The 15,656-nt window shown below is 40.0% G+C and overlaps 1 protein-coding gene across 1 annotated transcript in view; it reads left to right on the forward strand.

Annotated features, from left to right (window-relative positions):
• Positions 1 to 15,656, forward strand: part of dnah7 (dynein, axonemal, heavy chain 7) — an 80,302-nt gene that overhangs the window by 58,480 nt on the left and 6,166 nt on the right. The window contains exons 55-63 of the mRNA XM_061054662.1: positions 2,475 to 2,567; positions 3,179 to 3,355; positions 3,586 to 3,747; positions 3,854 to 4,054; positions 4,502 to 4,663; positions 5,403 to 5,588; positions 6,965 to 7,102; positions 10,298 to 10,528; positions 12,752 to 12,904. Coding sequence (XP_060910645.1) covers positions 2,475 to 2,567; positions 3,179 to 3,355; positions 3,586 to 3,747; positions 3,854 to 4,054; positions 4,502 to 4,663; positions 5,403 to 5,588; positions 6,965 to 7,102; positions 10,298 to 10,528; positions 12,752 to 12,904 — 1,503 coding nt within the window. The remainder of the gene's footprint in view (positions 1 to 2,474; positions 2,568 to 3,178; positions 3,356 to 3,585; positions 3,748 to 3,853; positions 4,055 to 4,501; positions 4,664 to 5,402; positions 5,589 to 6,964; positions 7,103 to 10,297; positions 10,529 to 12,751; positions 12,905 to 15,656) is intronic.

The following is a 15,656-nucleotide window of genomic DNA, read 5'->3' on the forward strand; positions in this document are numbered from 1 at the left end:
CCTACAGAGTAGCAGCAGCGGGCTGTGGAGGGAGGTGACGAGTGCATTGTGGAGAGGAGCGCACCGGAGGGGGCGAGCTGGGGGAGAGACACGCGACCTGAGAAAAAGGAAAATCCCAGTTTAATATGTAATGTACGCGAAAAGAGGGAAATAGGAAGACATAAATGTCAATGTTGAAATTCTATAGAATGCAGAGGCTGTGAATGTTCACTTTTGTTTGGGTATGGCAACAATAGCCTGTAGTTTAATCATGGTGTTTCTCTTCCTTAACAATTAGGCTATTGAATCAAATTAAAAAATAAATGCATGCCATTTGAAACATGTAAACACTTGTGGGGAAAAACGTGACCTTTGTGCCTTCTTTTGTTGTGTCTATGTCTCCTTCTAACTACAACAACAGCTGCATGTTGTGTGTAACACTGGTCTCCTGGATTAGCACGTTCCTTTCAAAGGTGTTAAATACAGACACCGTCACAATCACCGCAATTTTTGTCAGGCTTGGTAAATCGCAATGCGTTTACTAACTTGTTTGCATTTTCTCCTCCCAGTATTTTGCACGCTAGGGCAGAAACGCCCCATATTGCATATTCATTAAGGCAAACGTACTAAATGGTCAATGCGTGTTGTTTTGCTCATATGAAAGACGCAATCCTCACTGCGTGCCGTTAGTAGATCAGATAGCACTTTTTTTGCTGGTGGTGATCAGTGATCGTTTAAAGACACGCAAACCTTTAATAAATCTGGCCCTTATAGGCTAAAATCACTTAAACTTTTACCATTTTGCACATCTTTAAATCTAAAAATGTTCATATTTTAAAATTGCTACCAAACATGAACTAAGGTTTGTTTGTTTTCTACAGTAAGATCATACTTTGACTTTTATGTGATTATACTTCTTATATATAGTATGAGTATTTAAAATCATTCAGACTATATCTTGGGGCTTTGGCTCAGGTAGAGTCGGGGGTTCGATTCCCCAGCTCCTGCAGCCACATGTCCGATGTATCCTTGGACAAGGCACTTAACCCCAAGTAGCTCCCGCTGCTTTGTCGGTGGCGTATGAATGTGTATTAATGGGATTAGTTACTTCTGATGGTCACTTTACATATCAGCCTCTGCCATCAGTGTGAACATGTGCAGGTGTGACCTGCGGTGTCAAAGCACTTTGAGTAGTCAGAAGACTAGAAAAGCGATATTCAAGCTCAAGTCCATTGAGTCCATTTACACTATCTTATAGCTATTTGGTGATCAACCGTTCCAGATTACGTGAAGGTTCATTGTTTCAGTTAATGACAAACATCATAAAAAAGTTCTGATTTATAACAAGGGCTCAGTGAGGAAATACAGTGGGAGGAAGTAATTCCCCTGTCAGGTGAAAATGATTCACATATGCACCCTTTTCCATCTTTGACGGTAGAGAATCTTAAATTTAGGTTTTATCTAATTAAATCTGTTCCGTTCCTGTCGTGCTTGTCACATCTATGATATCTAGACACAAGAACAGCTGTTTAATCAACATGTGGTGCACACAAACAAACATGAGTGCCGCACACACGCTTCTCTCTTTGCTGTCGCACACATAGATGCATGCACGCACACACTCACCATCTTTGATTTATAATCAACAGAATCAGCCACAACACTTCTATCTAATTAAATCTAGTTTGTTCCAGTCGTAGAATTCACATTTATTCAATCTTGATGCAAGAACAGCTGTTCAATCAAGCACACAGGCACTCAGGTTCATACACGCTTACACACCCCTGTACACACAGAGAATCCCCAGTAGATCCTAAATAGGTGTATCCGTTTCAAAGCATCTGCCAGCACCCATAGCCAGAAGCCTCTCGACAAACAGCCAGGGGAAAATAATTTCCAAAACTTCCCGCTAACATTCGTCACTTGCTCTTGTACACTTGTGCCTCAAATTAATCAAACATATTGCTCTGACCCAGTACACAGTGGCTTTTTTCTGTTTCCCTGCCGTCTACCTCTTACTGCCGCTTTCTTTGCTTTTTCATACACATTTATCTATTTCCCCCCATTGCTTTCCTTCCCACTCACATTACAGATTACCCCTCTTTTTGCTTAATTGCATTGCTTAATCTTACAAATGTAGCACCACCCCTGAAGCCCCCTGTTCTTCTCCAGGTAAAAGCTGAGAAAAAGGCTTTCAGCTGCCTGATGAAGGGCTTGGCTCCTTCCCTGATGAATAAATATATATATATATATACTATATCCCCTCATTTTAAAAGGCATTATAGGACACATTTGGTGATCTAAATGGCTCTTTTGAACTGCTCTGGTTCAATTGATTTTCTTTTAAGCTACTCACAAAGAGTTGGCTTTAGAATTGTAGTTTATTCAACATATTTAATTTAAAAACGATATATTCTCCCTAGTGTGTCTTAAGAAAATACAAGGTATTTAAATACAATCTTATTCAGTATGGTTTGTGTTGTGCCTATTTACAGAACCCCCATCAAACCCCCTTTCCTGAAGAGTGGCAGGAGAAGCTGAGCCAGTTCCAGAAGATGCTGGTGATCCGTTGTCTTAGACCAGACAAGGTCAGTTTATACACTGTTTTGGTAAAGTTGGCAGGATATTTTATTGATTAGGTGTTGGCTGATATTGTTGTCAGGGCCAATACTGATTTTTATTTGTTCGTGGGACTGATAACCGATATTTGGATTGCATTTTTGGTAAAAAAGGAAAATCTTTCTGCCAAAATTTTGAATTTGAAATATTACAAACTCCAACACAGGACTTGGTTTAGATGCTCAACTGGAGACTCACCTTCTGCTCTGGGCTTCTCTCCTCTCTTTGCCTGTCAGTGGCACCCAGGCTTAGTGTTGATTGTCTATCTATTGTGGGTAAGACAGAGTTTTGAGTGAAAACAGACCCAGAAGGAAAGACACACATGCACCTAATTAATTCTATCGGTTGGGTAAAATTAATCACCAGTCAGCCAATTGCCGAATAACAGCCCCCGATTATCAACCAGGCCGCCAATAATGGGTCAACCCCTAATTTTGATATTGAGATTTTAATCAAATTCTTGCTGAAAGTCTTCATGATGCAGAAAATTCCTCAAAACTTCCCAAATTTCCAGGCAATACGTAAAGCTATAAGGGCTATTATTATACACGCAGTAACACATTTCATTATGTGTCTTCAGGTTATCCCCGTGGTCCAGGAATTTGTGTCCAACAATTTGGGCCGTCCCTTCATCGAAGCACCACCCTTCAACCTGAGTAAGGCCTTCGTTGATAGTCACTGTTGTGCCCCTCTCATCTTCATCCTCTCCCCTGGCTCAGACCCTATGGCTGCCTTGCTCAAGTTCGGAGATGAAAAGGTACGGATGCACCTGGGAAATTCAGCAGCTTTGAAGCCTGCTGTGTGTACAAACTCAAAATGAAACGAGGAAATTGAATCCTCCAGATGTCCCAGGTTCCCACACAGCTCCTCAAAGCACTGAAAAGTACTCTGGCTCCATTGCTGTCAAAAATGTCGACCACATAAGTGACTGTGTGTATGTTTGTGTGTGTGTGTGTGTGCACACGCATGGCTGTTCTTATCCCTCAGGGCTTTACAGGTAACAAGCTGACCTCCCTTTCTCTGGGCCAAGGCCAGGGTCCTATTGCTATGCGTATGATTGAGACAGCCATTAAAGAGGGCACCTGGGTGGTTCTGCAGAACTGCCATCTGGCCACATCGTGGATGTCTACACTAGAGAGAGTCTGCGAGGTCATAAGACACACATACACACACACTTTTCACCAGATGGGATCAGTGCAAGTACATATCCTACAATATATTACTTTTTTAATGTTTTCTGTGTTGCCCTGAGCAGGAGCTGAACCCTGATACCACCCACCCAGAATTCAGGCTCTGGCTGACGAGCTACCCGTCTCCAACCTTCCCCGTGGCGGTGCTTCAGAATGGGGTGAAGATGACCAATGAGGCTCCAAAGGGCCTCCGCGCCAACATTGCCCGCTCCTTCTTAATGGACCCAATCTCTGACCCTGAGTTTTTTGGCAGCAGCAGCAAGCCGGTCAGTGTGTGTGTGTGTGTGTGTGTGTGTGTGTGTGTGTGTGTGTGTGTGTGTGTGTGTGTGTGTGTGTGTGTGTGTGTGTGTGTGTGTGTGTGTGTGTGTGTGTGTGTGTGTGTGTGTGTGTGTGTGTGTGTGTGTGTGTGTGTGTGTGTGTGTGTGTGTGTGTGTGTGTGTGTGTGTGTGTGTGTGTGTGTGTGTGTGTGTGTGTGTGTGTGTGTGTGTCTGTGTCTGTGTGTGTCTGTGTCTGTGTGTCTGTGTCTGTGTCTGTGTCCATGTCTAGGCAGCTTGCTGTGCATATCTATCATGTCTACAATAGTGGGTGTCCAAAGCTCCCTTGTGTCTGTTATCATCCCTGCTGTGCTTTTCACAGAGTGCTTGTTTTATTCAGCTGTGGAAAACTGCTACCATTATTTATCCACGCCTTCCATTTCTCCGTTCATCTCTCAGGCTGTGTTCAAGAAACTACTGTACGGCCTGTGCTTCTTCCACGCCTTGACTCAGGAGAGGAGGAAGTTTGGACCTTTAGGCTGGAACATTCCGTACGAGTTCAATGAGACCGACCTCCGTATCTCTGTCCAGCAGCTACACATGTTCCTTGAACAGTACGAGGTAGTTGTTTTTACATTTTTACAGATTTCCTTGAATGAATTAAACTCCTGTAACCCTCTACGAGTTTTGTAATATTTATACAATCAGATGTTTATGCAATATCAAAATTCCATGCAGTGTCCATTGCAGAGTAGTGCTCACATATGAAACATTGTTTTTCCATTCAAACTTCACATACACACAAATGAACTAACTATATATCTAAGAAACAAAATGAAGTATGCAAATACACCATCCACTCCTTCATACTGTATATGCTACATCTAAGCAGATAATTCTGGTTCGTTCCTCTTCACACAAGTATCAGCTATTATCAGCAGTATTCAAAAACCCTCTTGACATTTTCTACAACCAGACAGCACTTAAACCCTCCACTATTCCCAGTTCCTCTGCTACAGAGACGTGAAAGGCAGGGATAAACTACTGACGGTATCTTTGTTGAACATTTTTATCTTGTGCTGAATTTGTAAGTGAAAACCTTCTCAAGAAATGCCACAGTGTCCACTTACCCAACCTTTCATCTCCTAATATGTCAGTTTCTATTTAAAGTCTTGGTCTTAATGTGGATTTTTTGACAGATTTCTTGTTATGGAAGAACCTACACACACAACAATGAGTAATACATGCAAACATTGAAATTCTGCATTTTGTCTATGCTCGCTTCCTCTCAAAACATGGAACCCTAACGGGTTCTTTGAAGGTTCCTGTTTAAGTGCATGATATCTTTTTTTTTTCACAGGAAGTGCCTTTTGATGCCCTCCGCTACATGACTGGAGAGTGCAACTATGGAGGTCGTGTAACAGATGACTGGGACAGACGGACCCTGCGCACCATCCTCTCTATCTTCTTCACCTCAAAAGTCATCAAAGACCCAGACTACAAGTTTGATCCCAGTGGGCTCTACTACGCGCCAGACGAGGGAGATGTAAGGAACAGAAAATCACAGAAAATTGCATGAAATCCATGAAAGCCATATCTTCACATTACATCTTTAGCTAAGATTATGCTGTAAACACGGAAGACGACTTACTCAGATTAAAAAATGCAATATGTGAAAACCAGAGGGATTCGGTATAAGTGTTTAACATAGTTTGGAAAATCACGTTTTAGATGCAAAAACACATCACTGAATTGACTCGTAACTCACCAACTCATTTAGCCTTATGTAGCAGGCTGCAGCTTTACAAAATTACTAAAAACCTTGGACATACCAACATATTTAACATCAAGAACTAACACCTAACATTAAAGTACTGCATGAAACAACTATTAAAATACTAATGTATCCCAAATCGTTAATAGTTTTGTAAAATATGCATTTGGAATCTAAACAGATGGGAAATGTGTTAATTGTCTGTGGCTGCTGTATATTTGTCTGTCATCTCTGTCTGTCTTAACAAATGGTTCCTTCTATGAAAAACATCATAGGAAGAAGTCGGTGTTATTTTCTCAGGTCCCTAGAAACATACATTAGTAATTCAAAAAACATTACTGGTACTAGGGGTATCGGTGGCCTAGCAGTTGGTTTGCCCCCCCCCCTTGTCTGGAGGCTGTAGTCCTCGTGGCGGGCGGCCCAATTTGAGTCCAACCTGTGGCTCCTTTCCTGCATGTCGTTCCCCCCTCTCTCTCTCCCTCATTTCTGACTCTATCCAATGTCCTATCTCTAAATAATAATAATACATTGTCAAAGTCATGACGAGCTGGATGGAAGAATGTAACTGGTGCCTGCAGGGACCCCAGTCTTAAGTATTTACATTACATTTAATATCCAGAGTGATAAAATGAACTTTCAAAAGTAAGGCTTTCCTTCTGCTTTACACAGCAACTGAAATAGTTCCTGCAACATTTATCAGTTATCTTGAGGTACCCAGAGTATCACTTAAAACTCAAGAAAAAGTCAAACTCACTTTAATGTGATTCTTTTGAAACATATAACAATACTCACAGTTGCTTGGCGTTGTTGTTGAGCTACCTTTAAAAAGTCATTAAGAGATAAAATGTGTATAACAAGGCACAGCAGGCAGCCACCATCAGTGAGAGTTGATGTATTTGTTAACACAAGTGCAATCTTTGGCGCGCTCTATTTTATTTGGCATTTTGTTCTCCAGTGCTGCACCCCCCTGCAACCGCATCTTTTATTCATGAAGTCACATTTGCATAGTCATTATAATAAATGTCAGCAATCTAAGAAGCCGACTTGTTTTTCAGCGTGTTATTACTCGAAATGTCTCCTGATGTTGGGTTAAAAATTTTCTTTACTTCACTGCACTTCTCTTCCTGTTTTCTGAATCTCTGTTGCAGTACAACAGCTATATAGAATACACCAAGGCTCTGCCACTCAACCCGTCGCCTGAGATATTTGGCATGAACGCCAACGCAGATATCACCAAGGATCAGTCTGAGACACAGCTACTGTTTGACAGCATCTTGCTCACACAGGTAAACCCTCCTGGATCTGTCAAAAGGCAATCCTCATATTTATTAACTTCTAGTCAAGAGCTGAGTAACACGTACTTTGACCAAACCACTCACAGGTATTAAACAACATCATTCTGAGATGTGTCTTGTACAAAGGCAAAAAAGGAATTTTATAGAGTAATTAAAGATTCATTTATAAAGCAAAACGTCTTGGGGTTGGGGTTGCTATGGCCACCCCTCCTACTACAAATGGTTAGGAGAAAGTAAAAATCCATACTTACAAACATATGGTCCGTTTGTTTGGATTACTTTTAATAATGAATACTTATGGTTAGAAGTGTATGCAGCTGGTTCTTTAATTCATTGTTATGCTATTAAATGACTTGGAAGCTTAAGACCATAAAACTGTGTAAGAATGATCAGACATGAGAAACAACTGTGGCCTGGCAGGGGTCAAGGTAGAAAAGAAAGTTACTGATTTCTAGTGCCAGAAGATCTGGGTCTTTTCCCAAACCATCACACCCACTCCTTTCCAACATCCCAGATGTTCAGTTGGGATGTCACTGTTTAGTTGTTACATACTCAACTAATAGAAGGGTGCACGCACAGACACACACACACACACACACACACACACACACACACACACACACACACACACACACACACACACACACACACACACACACAGTACAAATAGACTGGATTATACACAATAAAAAGCAGCATCAGTTCACTTCCCTGGAGTTTTCACAAACTTTTATAAGTATCCTTGCCACCATTAAATATGTATTGCCCTCCATTAAAATGTACCATGCAACATTAATTAAAGAGAAACATATAAATAAATATTTCATTGTTTGTAGAGCGACTTCCCAAAGAACAAAAAAATGCTTCTTATTAGGTTGTCTTCCTTTGACTCTGCAAAAACACAGTATGGCTCACACTCACAGCGGCTTCATGCAGAGCTGTGTGATCCCACATCATTATATCTCAGCTCCACAGGGTAAGACTAGGTTATCTCGTCAAGGATTATATCTTACCGCTCCCTGGCTTCAGTCAATGTCAGCTGTAAATCAAATATTACAGACCTTAAAACAAGACCTAGCGTACTTGAAGATAACAAAGTGCAGCTTCCCCTGCAAAATTGGAAGGGATGTTTATTTATCTGTGTATTGCTTTATTTATTTTAAGATACAGACTATGACATCCTGCTATGCCTGAACTTAGTTTAAAACCTGTGAGAATTAAACTTCAATTTAAACAAGTAATCGCATGTAGAACCAGTCTAGAGTGTCACTCAGACATGCTCTGTATGAATCCAATATTTCTTATTCTTCTGTTACTATTTACATGTACAACACAATCAGCCAAACAAATAGTAAAAATTATTTCTATCAGCTTTGCCACTCAAAGTTAAATTAGAGCTCAGTGGCTCAGGCATTTATTCATATAAACTCCTTTCAACAAGATTAATAATGGCGTCAGTCATGTGTGGACTTTATTAGCATCTAATACATTCTCATCAGTCTCAATGACCAATAAACAGAGAGACGCTTCGGATGGAATGAAACAGCTATTTGTCATTCCCCTACTGTAATCCCCATGCCATTAGCCAATGATTATCCATTACCGCTCGCTAGCGACTGAGCATATAATAGGTAAATGATGTAAGTTGAGCTGATAGGACAGCTGAAGAATCACAGAGCACAGTGAATAATTATCAGCATGAACGGTTATTACAGTTATTCATACGGTTGTGTCAAATTTCTAGATTAGAGAAATTGGGGAAAAATGCGGTGAAGGCTTCCTTCTTATGATTTTCTGTTGGTTTTATGTGTTTTTGTGTGTGTTTGTGCACTAGTGTGTTGAGGGGTAAGTAGAGGGATTGCATTAACAAGTGTGTCATCACTGTATTCCAGTGACTGATACAGACAGATACAGGTTTTAAAGAAGAAAAGTTCATCAATGACCGGCATGGCAGACAATAGTATAGTAACTGCTGGAATAAAAAAAACTTTCTCTTCAAATATTTTGCAAACAATTTTGTACCAATAGGACAATGATGGTGTCCATAGAAAGCTGCTATCTGAAACAAAGAAACAAGGTACTTCATCAAAATGATCAATCAATAACTCATCATTTGTACAGCGTCAATTCATAACAAATGTTATCGCTTTACAAAAGAGCAGGCAGAAGACCCCTCTCACTGTTATGTTGCAAAAGAAAAATAGGATAGGGGGAGATATAATAAGATGCAGGAAGGATTTCTCCTTTGTTTTCCTAGTGTTCCTGTTGTCCACACTTCCCTGCCGCTTAGTTGGAGGTCAGAGCAGGCCGGAACAGTCCGATGGTGGTAGCTGGCTGTCAGTGACAAATGATCTGTGAACCTTCGCATCCATGTCATAGTATTTCAAAGCTTAATCTAAAAAGGCATCTGGATTTAGTCTGAGTTGTTTAAGACGTTTCACTTCTCACCCTAAAGGCTTCTTCAGTTCTAAACTGATAGTCAGATGAAGCTGGTAAAAGCCTCTTCATTATTGTTCATGGTTTTGTAGTCAAATGGGAGTCTTTGACTGAGCTGTTGACTTAGTTTAAGCCAGAGTCATTAATACACACTGTGATCAAAAAATATTAAACATCGTTTTATATCATTCATTCTAGTGCAGGTCACTGTTGTCTAAGTCTATGCTGCTACATGTTGGGAGACATTACTTTAAGCATTATTAACTTTCTGCGGATCAAACTGTTTGATGTACCCACGATTAAATCAGCCCAAGCATTGGACTTTGGATTATGTTTCTCCTTAAAATACAAAATCACATTTTTGCATATCAAATATCATAGTTACTATCTACGGTATATTGAAAATTATTTGCCTGAATTGGACTTTTGGGGAAGTAAAATTAAAAATTGAATCATCGGTCTAGAATATCCTATGTTGATTTTCTGTGTAGATTTAAGGTTTGAAAGTTTGAATCTAAATAGTTGTGCACAAAACTTGATGAAATATAAACAGAGCCAAGTAAGAAGTCAGATCCTCAAAACATCAAAATATCACCAATAAAGAATCATAAAAGGGTAATAATTAATTTGACAACTCAAAGTCAGCAAAACATAATTTTCACAGAAAACGAGAAACTGTCAAGCCAATCCGAGTCTTCAGTCCAGCCTCCCCTTCTCATCAGACCTCTGTCGCTCTGTTTCTCTGATCAGTCCCGCTCTTCAGGCGGAGATGCCAAATCCTCAGATGACATGGTCTTTGATGTGGCAGCTGACATCCTGAGCAAACTGCCTCAAGACTTCGACTTAGAGGCAGCAATGAGACGTTTCCCCACTAGCTACAACCAGAGTATGAATACAGTGCTGCTCCAGGAGATGGGCCGCTTCAACAACCTGCTCTGCACCATTCGAAACTCCTCTGCCAACATCCAGAAGGCCATAAAGGTTTGTAAGAGGAGCTGTAGGAAAGGTATTGGGTGTTTTATTATACCATAACTCTGTTTACACAAGAGAAATCTCAGCAGGAATCGCCTTAAATTCAGGTAAGACATAAGGATTAGATGTTGCGTTGTTTTGAGCCAATCCTTGTCCCAATCTTAGGGATACTGTTTGGTGTTTTATCAGTGTGATGCACTCCAAAAACGCAGTGTAATTACACTAAATGTGTTTGTTTAGATAAACAGGGAGACCAAATGATGAATCATCATTGATTTTACATTTCTGTGCCGTGAAGGCAATATTTCATGAGAGAATGCACACCTCTGCAGAATGATTACAGAGGAAACCGTGCTAATAGCTCTTCAGAAATCAGATACTGGAAGCTTTCAGCACAACGCTCCAAAAGCTCTAATACAACACCATCATTACAGTTCCATGTAAACACTTAGACATTCATTTAGAAAGTTTAGGGCAGTTTGTTGGGAATATCCACAATATAGAAGAACTGCTACCCATGAAAAACACATATTTTGTCCTACATTCAGCAGGCATAAGGTATTGACTTAAAAAATGAATGAAATGAATATATCATTGGGATGTTGTTGACCTTGTGGGAAGGACAAGAAAAGGGCAGCAAGCTAAATCTCTAAATTATTAACTAGCACTCTTGACCTTCTCTCAAAAAGTGCAATTTTCATCCGTTAGCCTATAGAGAAGGAGAGAACCCACTCTGCTAGACCCTGTTTCTCTTTTCCTTCTCTGTGATTATGTATATATGGCACTTCCTTTCAACCACGCCTTGACTTCACAGCATAATGAAGCCATGGCAGCAGCTCTTTGAGTGTTTGAGCTGTGTGCTAACATCAGCTTGTAAAATGTTTACCATCTTTTTCATCATCATGCTGACATTTGCAAGTTAGCACAAAGTACTGTTCAAACTGATGGGACTGTAGAGACCAACACAGTTATTACCACAGACAGATTAATAAGGAGACGGTGCACTGACACTCATCGTTCTGTATCTGTCACATGAGTCCCACTTCTGTGCCCCTTTAGGAGACTAGTTGCAGCTCCTCAGTCTATTCATTCAAATAAAGGAACTGAAGGTGAGAAAATGGAGTGCCTCATAGTAATTACAAACTTCTAACAGGCCAAACATTTACTTCATTCTGGAACTAATAATAAAATAGACTAGAATAAAAAAAACTAAGACTTACTACCACAGTGACATCAGGTTAACCGCGTCTTTGTTTCTGTTTGGGCTGAACTCTTTGTGTGGGAAATTCAAACCAGTTAATACAAATTAAGAGGGACTTCATTTTCAATCCATAAATTTAAGTTAAAACGCCTTTGCTTTATCATTTTATTATCATTGGCCTATCTTGTGATTTGTCATCTTTGCTGTGGAGAATATTTTCTATTTCTTTTCATCCTCTTGGCACAACAAATGTTTTTCCCAAATATGATGGTTATCTATGGTTTTTAAAACATCTCAGTTTGGACCAAAGTTGTAGTTTTGGTGCCATTTATAAAAAAAACAAGATGGAGGGTGTGTAAGTAGTTGGCAAAGACTACATTTAGGATTTAAAATTACACAGACTCCCAAATATAGCAATCAGGGACCAATCTATCATTCAAATCAGTGTCTTATACGCTGCTGCCAAGAAACAAACTTGAAGAATGCAGAAGCACTACCAACCCAGGCTACAACCTCCTCAGTTAAATGACAAATTTATATTTCAAAATGTTGCACACCAGGACATAGACTATAATTTCAGTGAATAACACTAATAACATCAACTGAAAATAGATGTGCAATAATTTGAATTCCTTTTAAACCACGTTCAAATAAAAAGCAAGTCTAAACACAGGTGTTTCTTTACAAGGTTTGATAAACAAGCTCCATACACATTTGCTCTCCTTTTGAGATGCATCAGTCTCATGGGGCTGAAGTGAAGTGAGCTTAAGGAGTCAGGAAGGAGCATAAGCTCATCATCTTTCATACGGTTATCAAAGGCTCCTTACAGAGCGATAAGAGCTTCCATTATCGGGCCGCCTGTCATCTACCTCCAGAGAGAAGTTCCTTGGTGACAAACTTGAATTCCTCACATATTCCATTTAGAGTAAGAGGAGGGCTTGAACTTCTTTATTTTTAAGCAGTGAAGATGTTAACAAGATGTTTAAGGATGATTTAGTGTTTTTGAACAAGGGTCTTGTGTTCATGTGCAGGGGCTGGTGGTGATGTCAGCTGAGCTGGAGGAGGTGGTTAGAAGCATTTTGAAGGGTCGTATCCCAGGCATGTGGATGAAGAAGTCCTACCCCAGCCTCAAACCGCTGGGGAGCTACGTTACCGATTTCTTGGAACGACTGCAGTTTTTACAGGTACATCTTACGTAGGGATATTGATATCAGGAGGTAGACCCGTTATCTTCTCTGCTTAACCGTGCTGCTCAGATGCGGTGGCAATCTCTGTTTATAGAAGAGACAAAGAAATATGGGTTGAAAGATTATATTTTACCTACTTGTATCTTAAACTCCTGTTAGGTGATTTTAGCTGGTTATGAAACAGACTGAAATTGATACCAATGTCTCTTTATGACTTCCAAAAGCAAACAAGACGATAGGCTAGGTGTCGGACAAAGTTAATTCAATCACGCTGAACCACCTTTTTTATATTTTCAACAGCAAAGATACACAATAAGTGATACATTTGACAGTTCAAAGAATGCAGGATAAGAGTTTGTTTAAAATCATTACTTAAATATGTACAGGATGTTATCAGCTTTGTCCACAGGGGGCGCCAGATACTCCACAAACCAAATGTTCCTTACAGGAGCTTTTAGGGAAAATAATAGTGAGGTTTGGTGCAGCACAAATAATCACACAGATTTGTGTTTTCTGATGTCAAGATTGGTTTGAAAAATTAACTAAAAAGTCTCAAACTTGAGATTTGATAGGTAAGGAAATAAGTGATGGGACCCATGTAGGAACCCTGCATAAATTACAAAAGTCTGGACCTACAAGAGGACCATGTTTCACCTGGAGAGGTTCTAGACTCATGTTAGGTCAGTGCACTCTGCACCATCTAATGTAAGCTGAGACAGCTGTGTCACACTGACTTACACAAGAGCACTTATTTTGCTAAGAGAAGGGGGCTCTGCTTTGCTCTTAGGGCTGAGTTACAACACAAAACACATGAGTTAACTGTATCATGTGAGGCCGCAATACGAACTCCATCAAACAGGCAGTTCACATGTTTCCCTTTGTTTTTGGACTGGAGCAGTATTGCATTTCTCCTGTTCATCATCACTCAGTGGACTGCAAACAATGCACTTTGTGTGTGTGTCTGCAACGGAAATGTCCACTCATGACTCCCCACAGGGGTGACCTTGAAAATCATGGGTTTATCATCTGAGCAAACGTTCTTTCAAAACAAAACACCCTGACATCTTTAGGCAATGTGATTATTTTTCTGATTTAATAGGAGTTGAGAAGAAAAACATCCTGCTACTCTCAGGAGACTTTCGTAAGCTAAATGTGATCTACAGTTATATCATCTTAATGACCTTTTTTTTTCTTTGTGCTTAGAATAGAAACAGAGATTAAACTGATCTAGTTCTACTTATCTCATAAAACAATCACAACTTTTAATATGAGTGGACGTGCTCATAGATGGACAATACTTAAAAAGTACCTGTTAAAAGAGATTATGCCCCATGACAACAATGAGCCAAATACAACAATAAAGAATCGAGCTAATAGCTGTGGGGAGCTTTCTGTTTGTTTTCATTTTGACCGCCCCAGTGACAAAGCAGAACATCTTTTCTCTTTGGTGATCTTGTCCTGAACATGTATAAGAGGTTTTCTGACTCATAAATATCATCCGTCTTCCTTTAAACAGTAAGTCGTTTCACTCACTTAGATGTTTCTGGAGGAAGTTGTAAATAGTCTGCTTGTTTGTAGTTTTAAAAAATTACTGTGGCTCAGTGGTAGAGAGTCGGTCGTCTATTAACCAGAAGGTCCCCAGCTCCTGCAGCCACATGTCTGATGTGTCCTTGGGGCAAAACTCTTAACCCAAATAGCTCCCACTGCCGCATCAGCAGTGTTTGAATGTGTGTGAATGGATTAGTTCACACACAGCCTCTGCCATCAGTGTGTGAATGTGTAGGTGTGATGTAAGTGGTGCAAAAACGCTTTGAGTAGTCAGAAGATTAGAAAAGCGCTTTACAAGCTCAAGTCCATTTAGCATTTGATCAATCTGACACCTACCTTGTGGCAGTGGTAACAGGTATTACAAAATAACTATCTATGAATAAATAATATTATTCCTAATTGTCTTGTTTGCTTGAAAATATCATTTAGAGGAATCAGTCTACATTTTGGTCTGTTTCTGTTTAAAAACAAAATCCCACAGCAGGTTGAAGCAATGAACTTTGAAAAATGTTGCAACCATTTCATTTTACTCAAAACTGTGGTTTGTGGATTAAAGTACTAATTCCTCCTGGACAGAAGTGATTAACTCACTATCAGTAAAGATGAGCATAAATCTCTCAGTTTGGTCTTTTGGTGGTTTGCTTGGGTCTTCTCAATCACTCTCAAACCATAAGCACTCACTTTTAGAGTGCCAAGTGAGGTTCATTAGCATGTTTGTACTAGTGGCATGGCACAGTGGATGGCAATGCAGTCTTTAGTTTCTCCACCTGTTTTCCACAACCTGCAATATCTTTTGGATGGATTTTGATCTGTTCTCAATTCTTAATGACCAAAAAACTGCAAAACTAAAAACATTACCATAATTACTATTTAGTGCTGATTAGAAAAGTTATAAATGATCATGCTGAAGTAAAACGGTGACCATTGGTATGTTAGCAGCATTCCTTTTTCTTTTAACAGCTGTTCCTTATTCCACCCTCATTTACTGTGATTGGCTGAACCAACTTTGCTGTGAAAGGCTAGCAGTATTGTACTGTGGCTGTCTAAAAATGCTAATAGCCTCATGTGATACCTTATGTTGTCAACTTTATATATAAGGGCGCACTCACACTAGGCCCAGTTGCCCCATACTGTGCTGAAGCCCCCACCCCTCCTCAGTTCCCCACTGACCTGCACTCACACTACTCCTGGACCAACTGTT

The sequence above is a fragment of the Labrus mixtus genome, chromosome 13, assembly GCF_963584025.1.
Source record: "Labrus mixtus chromosome 13, fLabMix1.1, whole genome shotgun sequence".
In the NCBI taxonomy this organism is placed as follows: domain Eukaryota; kingdom Metazoa; phylum Chordata; class Actinopteri; order Labriformes; family Labridae; genus Labrus; species Labrus mixtus.